This window comes from Aricia agestis, chromosome Z (genome assembly GCF_905147365.1).
Source record: "Aricia agestis chromosome Z, ilAriAges1.1, whole genome shotgun sequence".
NCBI lineage: Eukaryota > Metazoa > Arthropoda > Insecta > Lepidoptera > Lycaenidae > Aricia > Aricia agestis.
Window position 1 is genome coordinate 1,110,237 of NC_056428.1, and position 14,056 is coordinate 1,124,292.

A 14,056-nucleotide genomic window follows, 5' to 3' on the forward strand; every position below is an offset into this window, starting at 1 on the left:
TGAACTGAACTCGCCGGGCCTGCCTGCGGCTTTTTATATGGCGAGACGAATTCCAGAAAGTTCCCGATTCACGTAAACAAGTAAACAACCGTGGGAACTTTCTAGGAGGCTCGGGAATGTACCACAATAAAACTGCCGTCCTTACGATAAGTGCAGTAAGTTAAATTTAATTTAGACCTTATGGACTCAGTCATAAGGTCTAAATTAAAACACGTAAACACGCAAACAAATAAACGGTAAACACGTAAACGAACATTGGACCTTTCTAGAAGGTTCGAGTATGTACTTGCGCACCTCATGCCATCTAGTATTGAGTAGGGCATTTATGTTGCCTGTGCTCCCTCGGTAAGCTTCGCTGGTTTGTCGCTAGATGGCACTACGTGTCCGTATACCATGTACCGTAACACTACTCCCCTCTTAGAGATGCTCGTCCCGAGCATCATTGTTACTGCCATGGTAACGCGCCAGACGGTCTATGTGTACCACTTTGAATGTCCCTCTTGGTTGCTTTTGAATCCTGTAAGTCACATCATTCAATCGGGTAACCACTTTGTATGGGCCGTCCCACTTGGTCTGCAACTTTGGAGATTTGCCTTTTCGGCGAGTTGGGTTATGCAGCCACACCAGTGACCCTTCTTCGAAGCCGCTCGTGTTCGATTTCCGATCGTATCTGGTCTTCATGTTCTCACTTGACTGTAACCCATTTTCCCGAACCATGGCGTGTATATAGCGCATCTTTTCCCTTAAATCGCAGACATAGTCTTGTACGGTCTTCGGTTCCTCCGGTGACCCTCCTGTCAAGAGGTCTACTGGTACTCGCAGTTCTCTACCGTAATTGACATACGCCGGGGTAGCTTTTATGCTCTCATGCTCGGCGGTACGGTACGACAGAAGAAAGAGCGGTATATACTTGTCCCAGTCCTTTTGTTTGTCATCTACCAATTTCGCCAAATGCCTCTCAAGGGTCTGGTTAAATCTCTCAACCATTCCATCAGACTGTGGATGGTACGCGGTGGTCCTCGTTTTATGCATTCCCAAAATTCTGCACACTTCCTGGAAGACCTGCGATTCGAAATTCCTGCCCTGATCAGAATGGATTTCCAGAGGCACACCAAACCGAGATATCACTTCTTCGACTAATTTAGAAGCGACTGTTGTAGCTTCTTGGTTTGGTATGGCGAACACTTCGGGCCATTTGGTGAAGTAATCCACGACGACCATAAAATACTTGTTTCCCGATTCCGTCACGGGAAATGGCCCAGCTACGTCAACTGCAATTCGTTCCCACGGTGCGCCAACGTTATACAACCGCAGGTTCCCACGGCTCCGGGTCTGTGGTCCCTTCACTGCAGCACAAGTAGTGCATTTGCGGCACCAATCCTGTACATGATCTCGACAATGCAACCAGTAGAATCGTTCTCGCACTTTTGTTAACGTCCTCTTAACACCTAGATGACCTCCTGATACGCCATCGTGTATTTCACGGAGAACATCCGGTACTCTCGTTCTTGGGACAACTATCTGAAGATGGAACTCTCTGCCGTTAGTCTTCTCCCATTTCCGGTAAAGTATTCCGTTTTGAAGAATCAGACTGTCCCATTGCGCCCAGTACGCCTTAGTGACAGCGCCAGTGGGTGCAACCTCACTCCAGATTGGCTTTACGTCACCCCGTTTCTTCCATGTGATGATGTGTCGAAGGTCGTCATCTCTTTCTTGAGCCTCTCTCATAGCATCATTCTCCCATGGACCCAAAGGACTTGCTTTCGTTAACTTTAGTGTCACTTCATTAGATTCCTGCTTAACACAATGTTTGCAGTCTTCTGAACACGGCCTTCGTGAGAGTGCGTCGGCATTCCCATGCGACTTTCCACTGCGGTGTTCGGTCTTGAAGTCGTACTCCTGGAGCTGTTCAATCCATCGTGCTACTTGACCTTCTGGGTTCTTGAATTGCAGTAGCCACTTCAAGGATGCGTGATCAGTTCGCAGTAAAAACTGTCTGCCGATGAGATATTTGCTGAAATGTTGTAGCGTCTTTACAACAGCCAAAAGTTCTCTTCTTGTCACACAGTAGTTTCTTTCTGGCTGAAATATGCAATTACAACTTCTCTTTCACCCTGTTTTTGAGATAACACCCCACCAATGGCCGTGTTGCTTGCGTCCGTGTCGACAATAAACTGACCATCAGGTTGTGGATACCCCAGAATTGGCGTTTCACACAGATGTTTCTTCAGTTTCTGAAAAGAATCTTCAGAAGTCTCGTCCCAAATAAACTGTCGTTTATCTTCTGTCAGCCGATGTAATGGCTTGGCTAACTCTGAGAATCCCTTAACCAAACGCCTGTAGTAGGAGCATAGGCCGAGAAATGCCCGCACTTCGGTTTTGTTCTTAGGGGTTGGCCAATTTTGAACAGCTTCCAGTTTCTCCGGGTCCGTCTGGATTCCATCACTTGATATAACATGGCCGAGATAATTGACCTTACTTCTGAATAAGCGACACTTTTTCGGATTCAGCTTTAACTTGGCCCCCTCTATTTTGGCGCTCTAAGTTTCGCAAATGGTCCTCGAAGTCACGGCCCACAATGATGACGTCATCTAAGTAGACTAAGCAAGCCTCTCCAACTAAGCCTGCCAGTACACACTCCATGAGTCGCTCAAATGTGGCAGGTGCGTTGCACAATCCAAAGGGCATGACGTTAAACTGCCATAAGCCTTTACCGGTGGAGAATGCTGTCTTTTCCTTGTCTTTTGGATGAATTTCCACCTGCCAGTATCCAGATTTCAGGTCCAGGGTCGAGAACCATTTCATGCCACTCAAGGTATCCAGAGTGTCGTCGATTCGAGGTAATGGATAGCTGTCCTTCTTAGTGACATCATTGAGACGCCTGTAGTCCACACAAAATCTTGTGCTGCCATCTTTCTTCTTCACTAACACAACAGGTGAGCACCACGGACTTGCAGACGGTTCAATAATCTTATGCCTTCTCATGTCCTCCAAAAGGCCTTCAACTTCTTTTTCCTTTGCAATGGGTATCAATCTTGCTCGTTGACGAATTGGGTTCTCGCTTCCGGTATCTATCCTGTGCTGAACCATCGACGTTCTTCCAAGGTCGCCTTCCTGACTGGCGAAGATATTCGCGTGGCGTTGTAAAAACTTCTTAGCTTTCATGCTCTTCGAATAAGTCAGATTACTCTTGCAGTCATCGAGTAGCTCAGTCACTAATCCGTGGTTGCTGTTGTTTGCTGAGTCTGCGCCTGTCATTGAACTGCACTTTCTCATCCAGACTACTTCCTCGCACTTTTCAATGACGTCACCTTTGTTCAAGCAGACCTCGCGATCACTAAGATTCAAAACCCTGACCACAGCGTTACTGCTTCCACTAACAAGGGTTCTCGCCGTCATCAGTTTTCGCGCTGATGTCTTGGTCGGTGTGTCTTCGATCAACACGCATCTGTTTGACTTTTTCTTTCCAACTGGCGGTAGTTTCACCAGCACCCGAGCTTCCGCTCGTCCAGGTATAATGACTTCCTTTACACATGCGACTTTCCCGCGGGCGCCTCCAAGGATGAAAATTTCTTCTTTACCACACTTAAAAACTCCTGCGGCAACATTATGCAGTTATGCTTCTTCATGAAATCCAAACCCAAGATGCAATCATCCACAATCTCAGCCACAATAACGTCATGAGGGTATGAGGATCTCCCTACATTAATCGTAACTGACATTTCTCCCAGGACGGGTATTGGCTGACCGGAGGCAGTAAGGAGCCGACAGTTGATTCTCCTCTTGTGTCTTCTTGCGGCTTTTACCAGATTTGGGTTCACTATCGTTCTAGAGTTCAACTCTTACACTTGTAGTTTAGAGGAAACGGCGAAGGCATATCTAAACGTTCTCATCCCAGACGACGAGCCCTCCTTGGATGATGAACACCAACGCGACATTAGGAGTAGAATGTTAGACCCCATTCATACACCGGTCTCAGATTTACCAACTTCGGAGGAGTTTATTAAAATAGTAAACCTTTTACCTATAAAAAAATTTGCGGGTGAGGATAAAATATCGAATATTATGATAAAGCAAGCGTGTTTAGCGGCCAATTCATCGATTCTATATGTTTACAACAGAATAATACAACAGGTATATTTCCAAAAATTTGGCGTTCCGGTTGCATAAAATTAATACCTAAAGCGGGAAACAAACCTCCTGACGACCCAAAATCTTACCGTCCGATAACGTTACTGCCTTGCTTAGGTAAATTACTAGAACGTCTCATCGTACCTCGCCTGCTTCCTGGTGGCCCTAAATTTCATAGCCATCAGTTCGGTTTCACCGCCGGGAAATCGACTGTTGACGCGGCGTTAGAAGTAAGAAAAATAGTTAACTTGTCGGAAACTAAATATGTGGTCGCCATTTCATTAGATATTTCCGGGGCCTTCGACCATGCTTGGTGGCCGATGGTGCTATTAAAACTAAAAAATCGAGGGTGTTACTGTGTTAATATTTATTCCATAATACATTCTTACTTTTCTAACGGTCAAACTAAGCTTCGTCTAGGACATTGTACACACGCCAAAGATTTAACTTGCGGCTGCCCTCAAGGATCGGTAATTTCGCCTAAATTATGGAACATCGGATTCGACAATTTGTTAAGTCTTCCACTTCCACCGCTTTGTATACTAGTTGGTTACGTCGATGACGGGTTTCTTATCGTTCAAGCAAACTCGCGTTCCGAAATTGAGTCTAAAGCCAACAGTAGTCTTAATTTAATATCTGACTGGGGTAAGCGTAATCGTCTGAAATTCGCCGCGCAAAAAACTTACCAAATTCTTTTAAAAGGATCCCTTATATCTTCCCCTAGCATCAAACTTGACAATATTAACGTTAAACGCAAACAGTCACTCTGTTATCTTGGTTTTTACTTAGAAAATAAATTTACATTTTTAGAACATATAATTCAAACCGGTGAGAAAGCGAAACGCAACTTTTACTCCTTTACCAAAATATCTACGTCAACATGGGGCCTCTCATTCAAAACCTTAAAATTAATTTACACTGCTACTTACCTTAGCAGCATTTGCTACGGGGCTCCCGTGTGGGCCGACAGAGCAACTATCGGCGCGGCTCGTCGCAAGTTGCTACAAAGCCAACGTCTTGCTCTTATATTCTTGTGCAAAGCTTACAGAACCACAAGCACCGAAGCCTTGCCCGTGCTAGCCGGAGTTTTACCCGTTGACCTTGAGATTCAGCGTCGTGCGACAATGTACTATCATAATAAAAACATTGACAACCCGTTTTTTTTAAGCGCTCGGGATAAAATTAAAATAGCAAGATTGTTTGAACCTTTAGAAAGCTCTTTGCAAACCCTAATCTCCGAATGGCAGACGCGATGGGACTGTTCCACCAAAGGGCGACATCTTTATAATTTTTTCCCTAATATTCGTGAACGGCTATCCAAACATTGGATGGATATTGATCACTGCGTTTCTCAATTCCTGACCGGTCATGGAAATTTTAAGGCCAAACTCTACGGATTTAATCTAGTAGCATCACCCATGTGCGAGTGCTCGACCGAAGGCAACATGTTTGAACAAACAGCTCATCATGTTCTCTGGGAGTGCAGTCTCTGGCAGGACGAAAGAACTACAATGCTAAACAACCTACTCTGTACATCTGGTGTCGCATACTACGGTGATCTCGTGGACAGCGCTAGGAACTTCCGTGCCTTCAAGCGTTTTTGTCACAATTACGACTGGCAACAGTCTAACACAATAAATTAATTTAGCTCTAGCGTAGTAGTCACTATTATTATTAACGTTTATTCCCGTGGTGCTTCCCCCTTCCAGTTCTTTGACTTTCGGTCACTGCAACTTTATGCTGTCTCCCGCTTTATATGGGGAGGGAATCTGGAATTCTTCCTACTCCTCCTATTTTCTTCTGATTAATTTCGTTGCGGGTCCCAAGACAGCTTTAGCATGTCCCTCGGGCTCCCTGAGATCATATCAAAGGTTTTTCGTGGTTGGATACCGCTGTCGATCCTGGCGACACAGGAGATACAGTGGTGGGAATGTGTGGTGGGCCAAAGCTCGTTTTAAAAAAAATTATCGTTCTAGAGGCTCCTGTATCAGTCATTTTGGAATCCGTCCCGTTAATAGTCCCCTGAATCACAAGACTATTCCCACTGCATGCTTGGGAGATAACAGTTATCGGGGCTTCCTCTGCTTCAGCCAGTACTCGCCCTTTAGTCCTGACTTTTCTCCGATCCCGGGCAGGGGACGAAGCCCCTTGCTTCTTCAGCTCCTCCATTTGTTCCTCGAGCCTTTTCATTCTTGCCGTCTGGGTCTCCTTCTGCGGGCAGTTGAGCTGAATATGGCCCCTCTCGCCGCACTTGTAGCACATGGCTCCAGAATTTTCTTCGTAGGAGCCTTAATCTCCTTCTGTGGGCAGTTGAGCTGAAGATGGCCCCTCTCACCGCACTTGTAGCACATGGTTCAAAAACTTTTCTTTATAGGAGCCTTAACCTCCTTGACTTCTTCAGAGACCTCGCGGATCTTATAGGTTTGCCGTATGTCACGCCGAACAGCCTCGACCTCCAAAGCATGCGCCAATGCTTCCTTAAGCGAGGTGTGGTGACGTAGCCTCACTGCAGCTCTGACCTCCGGGTCCTTGATTCCGTCGACAAATGCTTGCACAATATTCGTGTCGACCATCTTGGAATCGGCTCCTGGGTTTGCCTTCTTGACCAGTTTTCCAATTTCCAACGCCCATTGTTGTAGTCCCTCTCCTGAGCGTTGGACTCTGTCACGCAGTTGGGCACGAAACACGTGCTCCAGGTGTCGCTCCCCGTATCTGGATTCAAGGGCCTCCATCAGGTCTTTGAACCCATTTCCTGTATGTGCTTCCAGGACCGACAAGGCTTGCCCTCTGAGCGCGACAGTGAGAGCGGTCAGGCATTGTTCGTCAGACCATCCGTTGGCAGAAGCAACAGTCTGGAATTGCTGACGGTAAGCGTTCCAAGAAGTAGTGCCGTCGTATGGCGGTACTTTTACTCGTGGCCCGTGTGCCACTCCGGAAGTTCCACTACACGTCGCGACTCCTGTGGTTTCCAGGCGCACTACTTTTTTTTGTAGTTCAGTGAGGCCGGTTTTCACATTTTCCACATAACCCGGTAACTCGTTCGTCGATTACGTCGACATCTTTACGAAGCTTAGTCACCGTGTCACTGACATCCTTTATAGCCAAAAGCGCTTTCTCTTGGAGGTCCTTTTGTTGCTCTTGTGACTCTTGCAAAGCGCCGAGCTTGCGGTCTTGTGACTCTTGCAAAGCGTGAATTTCAGCTCTTTGAGAATCTTGTAAAGCGCCGAGCTTGCGGTCTTGTGACTCTTGCAAAGCGCCGAGCTTGCGGTCTTGGGCCTCCATCATTGCCTTCATTTCAGCTCTTTGCAGCTCCATTAATTCAATTAAACTTTCTAAATGAAGAGCCCTTTGAGGGGCTGTAGAAGCTACAGGCGAGGCATGGTGGCTGGAGCCAGTAGGCAGGGCTTGAGCAGGCAGGGCCTGCCTGCGGCTTTTTATATGGCGAGACGAATTCCACAAAGTTCCCGATTCACGTAAACAAGTAAACAACCGTGGGAACTTTCTAGGAGGCTCGGGCATGTACCACAATAAAACTGCCGTCCTTACGATAAGTGCAGTAAGTTGAATTTAATTTAGACCTTATGGACTCAGTCATAAGGTCTAAATTAAAACACGTAAACAAATAAACGGTAAACAAACATTGGACCTTTCTAGAAGGTTCGAGTATGTACTTGCGCACCTCATGCCATCTAGTATTGAGTAGGGGATTTATGTTGCCTGTGCTCCCTCGGTAAGCTTCGCTGGTTTGTCGCTAGATGACACCACGTGTCCGTATACCATGTACCGTAACAATAGTAACTAGACGACGCGACGTCCGCAACTCCGTTGCGCCAAAATTTGATTATCATGCGGGAACCGCACATTTTTATACAACAAAAACTAATCTGTGTCCTATCTCGTCTTTCAAAATATAACCATACCAAATCTTATATATAAAATTCTCGTGTCACAAGGTTAGGCCCCGTACTCCTCCGAAACGGCTTTACTGATTTTAACCAAATTTCATATATACATATTCTATTTATTATATTTCTAACTATTTTAGATCTTATTAGACAGTATTTATACCAAAGAAGCTTAGTAATAATAATTGTTAAATTCTTGCACTTTTTAACCTTAATATTAATTAATCATGGGCAAACCTTCGCAACTCTTTTGGCACTTCTTGGGCAAAATATGACTAGCTGGTCTCGAGTTGATTCCAATAAAAAATTATGTAACTTTCAGATGAGGTTTGCGTTCAGTTATTGTAATATTTATTAAAATTCGATAATATTAATAACACTAACATACAAAACGAAATAGACAACATCAAAGTTTCCGACTCCAATACATGCTCAATAGAGGCCTGCAGGGATCTTTTTACAAAGCACTCAAACTCATTATCTCTATTAACACAGAATATTAGAAGTATCAATGCGAACTTTAATGAATTACAAATTCTGCAATTTAAAACCAATATCCTATGGGATATTGTAATACTTACTGAGTGTCGCTTGCCCCAATGTCCGTTTGTTCCCCCACTAGAAGGATATAGATGTATCACAACCAACCACAATTATCTACAAAATGATGGAGTCACAGTCTATTATAACAAAAACCTCACTATGGCAATACAGGAACCAATATTAACAAATGCAAACTGTCTTGTTCTTACCTTGGATGAAACAGCTATCGTGGCCGTGTATCGTTCACCTTCTGTGTACAACATTCAGGAATTTCTTAACTCTTTGAACCAAATCCTACAAAAATTAAAATCATATAAAACCGCCCACTAAGGGCGACATAAATATTAATATTGCAGACTCATCCACAGATCCCCGTGCAGATGAATATCTTGACATGTTATCAAGTCACGGTATGCTGCCAGGCCACACGCTACCTACACGAGGTGGTACATCTTGCCTCGACCACATTATTTTAAAAACCAGGAGACCGGCTGGATGTTACGTAGCGGATACTTCTATAACAGACCACGACAATGTTATTGCTTTTATTGAAAAATGTGCTCATAAAATCAAAGTTCATAAAAATAAGGTAGTTACAAACTTTGAAAATCTTGAATCTGACCTCAAACGACAAAATTTTGATCCTGTTTTCCAATCCCTAGACGTTAACTAGACGTTAACCAATCACTTTCAATTTTCGAAAATATAATAAAATCTGCCATTGCTTCCAATTCAATAATTAAAACAATATCTAATCGTAAAAATCTTATAAAACCCTGGATGACACCTGGACTGTTACGGTGCATTAAAACTAGAGATGCCCTACATAAAAAACTTAAAAAAGATATAAATAATAAAATAATTAAAATATCGTATATGAGGTACAGAAACTTTTGCAATAGAATTTTAAAAAATGTTAAAAAAGAGTTTGATAATAGTCAATTTCACAGTGCAGGTAAAAACAATAGACTAGTATGGAACGCGATTCGAAAAACTACTTTTACCGAGAAAGACAAAAGCGCACCCATGGAACTTCTTAAAAGTAATTGTAAGGAAGACATTAACAAAATTAATTCATATTTTGTTCAAGTAGGCGCAACTCTAGCAAATAAAATCCAGGAAAAACCCCAACCCACAATTGATGATAGTCCTTCAAACTGTAATTCTCTCTTTTTGTTACCTACTTCAGAAGAAGAAGTGAAATCGATTTTGTCTTCATTACGCCCAGACTCTGCTACCGGACATGATGGTATACCAAGTTTTGTACTAAAAAAATTTTCACATATTTTCATTCCCTCCCTAGTACACATTTTTAACTTGTCCCTTTCAAATGGTGTCTTTCCCGATTCATTTAAGTTAGCTGAAATCATCCCAATCCACAAGAGTGGGCCTCGAGACCGTGTCGAAAACTACAGACCAGTAGCCATCCTTCCTGCGATGTCAAAAATTTTAGAAAGACTTTTAAACAATAGACTCATTAGCTTTATAAACAAAAATAACATTCTTTCCCAATCCCAATACGGTTTTAGAGCAGGTATACCGACTACTGATGCTGTGCATGATTTAACAGATTTTATTGTGAAAGGGTTAGATAAGAAACTCAAAGCTCTTGGCATCTTCTTGGATCTGGCCAAGGCTTTCGACACGGTCTCCATACCCATCCTAGTATCGAAACTCGATAAAATTGGAGTAAGAGGTACCCAACTTACGCTTTTTCAAAGCTACCTCAAGAACAGACGTCAAAGAGTCAGGATTGGAGAAACTATAAGTGATGAGCTTCCCATTGAATATGGTGTCCCGCAGGGGAGTATCCTGGGCCCAACCCTATTCCTCATTTATATTAATAATCTTTGTAAATTAGCCCTACCTCATGGAAGAATTTTCACCTATGCCGACGATACAGCTCTTCTCTTTCAAACTGACTCATGGGAAGAAACATTTCACGTCGCTCAGCTAGGCCTTAATAAAGTCACAAGGTGGCTTAACAGCAACTACCTTACACTAAACATAGACAAGACAAACTTTATTTGTTTTTCCCTAACTGGAGCAACGCAACCCCCACCCTGCCTAAATTTAATAGTACATTCATGTTCTGGAGAATACACAAAATATGATTGTTCATGCTTGCCTCTAGCGCGCACTGAGAGCGTTAAGTATTTAGAAATTTTAATTGACAATAAAATGTCATTCGATAGCCACATTAGCACTATTGTTAAAAAAGTCCGTAAACTATCATTTTTATTTTATAGAATCAGACACATTTGTGATGAAACTCTCATTAGAAAAATATATTTAGCACTGGTCCAATCTCTCATTTCCTACTGTATAGTTATTTGGGGTGGCATTCCGAAAACCAAATTGTTGCGCCTAGAAAGATCCCAGAGGAGTATACTAAAAGTTGGTTGGAATTTGCCAAGGCTATACCCGACAACTGAGTTATATAAAAAATGTAGAGTTTTAACCGTACGCCAGTTGTTTATTTTAGGAACTATAATTAAAAAACATACTACTCTAGACTACGACAAGTATCTAAAACAAGCCAATCGCCGAAAATTAAAGATTTGCCCTGTTGATATCTTTAAAACCACTTTTGCACAAAGATTCTTTTGCTTCCTTGGTACATTCTTATACAATAAAATTAATAATATTCTTTCAATATATCATGAAAATAAATTAAAATGTAAATTAAAAGTAATAACTTGGTTAACTGGTTTAAGTTACGAAGACACGGAAAATTTACTATATCGACAAAAATAAATAAGATAAAAAAGATAAAACCGACTTCAAAATTGTACGAAATAGAGAATTTAAATTCACTATCTCAAAAACTACTAAACCGATTTTGGTGAAACTTGCATCATTCCCTAAGTTGAGCTATTACATACATACATATCAAATTGATAACCTCCTTTTTTGATGTCGGTTAAATCATCTTATATCCTTATATTTAACCTACAATTTTAAACACACACACATACACACACACACGTAGTGTTAAATGTAAGAATAAATTGCTATAGAATATTAATATATTATTAGTTGTTACTTTGTTACTCCATTGTTTGTGAGGGGGGGCCTGGGGTACCAATATACAGGCCTTGGCTTAGTTTGGGCTCCATGTCTCTAACTAATTGCATAATATGTAATTTTTGGGAGAAATAAACTTATTATTATTATTATTCAGTGGGTCTGAGAATCGGCTACTGGGTACTTTTTATGTTGATAAGTGCATTTGTTGAATAAATAATAGTAAATTATTACAACACGAGTCTGACGGCGACCGTTGCTTGTGTGACGGGATAGCGATGGACGTTGCCATGGTAACATACTTATTTAGTCACTTCAATAAAATAATATGGGCGAAATACTTGATTTATATTATGGCAAAGCAACGTTTGCCGGGACAGCTAGTTTCATATAAATCGGATTATTGTCAGTCGGTGTAACAAACAGACAGACATACATAATTTCGCATTTATAATATTAGTATAAGTATAAAATTATGGATTATATAAATTATTTCTACTTCTATATAATGTTCCAAGGTAATTAAGTCATAATTAAATAACCATAAAAAAGGGAGGAACGGGAGGGGGGGGGGGGTGGCCATGGGCGTACCCAGGTAGGGGCAGGGAAGGTGAAGCTGCCCCCCTAGAAGATAAAAAAAACGTCAATTTTCATGATTTTTTGTTAGACCGACTATCTTCTCGAAACAGGTATGCTGCCCCCTTGGCTGAAATTCTGGGTAAGCCCATGGGGATGGCATATTTAGCTTCCATTTCTCTGAACTTAGTTCCCTTAACATAGTTTTGAGTTAATTCACTTAATAGTTAATACCTAGTATATTACTGATGACGGGTCCAACGTCCTGTCGCGTGACCGTCGCGGCTTGCCTCTGGGGTTGCACCCACGACGTGACGACCGGGTTATGCTGTGTCAGTAGTCCGGCGAGCGTGTGTAGACATGACGTGATGCTCTGAACGCCCATGCCCGTTAAATTGGTGTCGGACTTTAAAAGATCGAGAGCCGCGCCGACGTCGCCTGTGGAGTAGTATGTGGAATCTGATTAGCGTTCTTACGAGTACAATACACAATACAGTTTTGATATTATTTTAAATACTTACTTAATATTATTTTGATATTATTTTAAAGGGGTATGAAGATTTTAGCCGACTTGTCTGCCCACTATTATGTTTTTTCGCGAATATTTTTTTCAAAAATGGATAGCTAACATAAATACAAACAAAAAATTATCTTGCACAAAACCACGTAAAGTGTCACATTTCGAAGGTATGAGCTGCCGAAGTTTTACCAATTTAAGATATTGCAACTTTGGCAGCTCAAATCTTCGAAATGTGACACTTTACGCGGTTTTGTCCAAGATTATTTTTTGTTTGTATTGATGTTAGCTATCCATTGTTGTAAAAAATATACGTGAACGCGGAAAAACACAATGGCGGACAGTAGGTCGTCCAGGCTCCATATAAAAATCTTCGTACCCCTTTTTGTCGCATACGCACGCTTTCACCTATCATTAGAACTCATTTTTCATGTAAATTTAAAAAATTGTCACGAATGCTGTTCTGTTGGTGACAGTGGCGTAACTATAGGGTGGCAGGGCTGGCAAAATGCCCCCAACCCAAAAGGGCCCCCGGCCCAAGAGGCCGTGAGGTCAGATTTTTTTATACATTGTTTTATTATTAGCGTGACGATTGTTCCAAATTGAGCCGCAGCACGATCGTGCGCTAGTATAGCTATCAGGAGTCGGAAAAGCCGTTGTGATCGAATTAGTTCCATATTTAGCCGCAGCACAATCGTGCGCTAGTATAGCTATCAGGAGTGGGAAAAACCGTTGAGATCGGATTAGTTCCACGCGCGCTAGTATATTATGTCGGAAGTAGCAAAGCTGTTGAGATCGAGCTGATTCGATTCTCAGTTCGATTCTGGATTCTGTCGGGAGTAAGGCAGCTGGATTGCGGGCTGTTTGGTACCTAGGGCCGAATTAATACTGTTACGTGCTAGGGTTCGAGGATTTGGAGAGAAAGACCTGCTGACTCTCTTGAAGACTTTATTCACAAACACTAGGTCACACAAGCACACACTAGGTCACAACACTTATTACTAAGTCCAAACACTAATCACTAGGTCCAATCACTAAGCACTATCACTGTCCTAGGTCGTAGCCAAGTCGAAGGCTTCACTGGTTCACTCACTATTGATCACTTGTTGTCACTCCGAAATCGCCTTGATGATCGCTCGAACCGAACTGAACTACCGCGCCGTCTACCTGCGGCTTTTTATATGGCGAGACGAATTCCATAAAGTTCCCGATACACGTAAACAAGTAAACAAGTGTCGGAACTTTCTAGGAGGCTCGAGCATGTACCACAATAAACATAAACAACTAAACACGTAAACAAAATAAACCGGTAAACACGTAAACAAGACACTTCTAGAAAGTTCGAGCACAGTATATT

At 42.3% G+C, this 14,056-nt stretch overlaps 1 protein-coding gene across 1 annotated transcript in view; it reads right to left on the minus strand.

Annotated features, from left to right (window-relative positions):
* The window catches only part of LOC121739109 (fatty acid synthase-like), a 28,970-nt gene that overhangs the window by 3,303 nt on the left and 11,611 nt on the right, over window positions 1-14,056 (minus strand). The window contains exon 14 of the mRNA XM_042131436.1: window positions 12,417-12,620. Coding sequence (XP_041987370.1) covers window positions 12,417-12,620 — 204 coding nt within the window. The remainder of the gene's footprint in view (window positions 1-12,416; window positions 12,621-14,056) is intronic.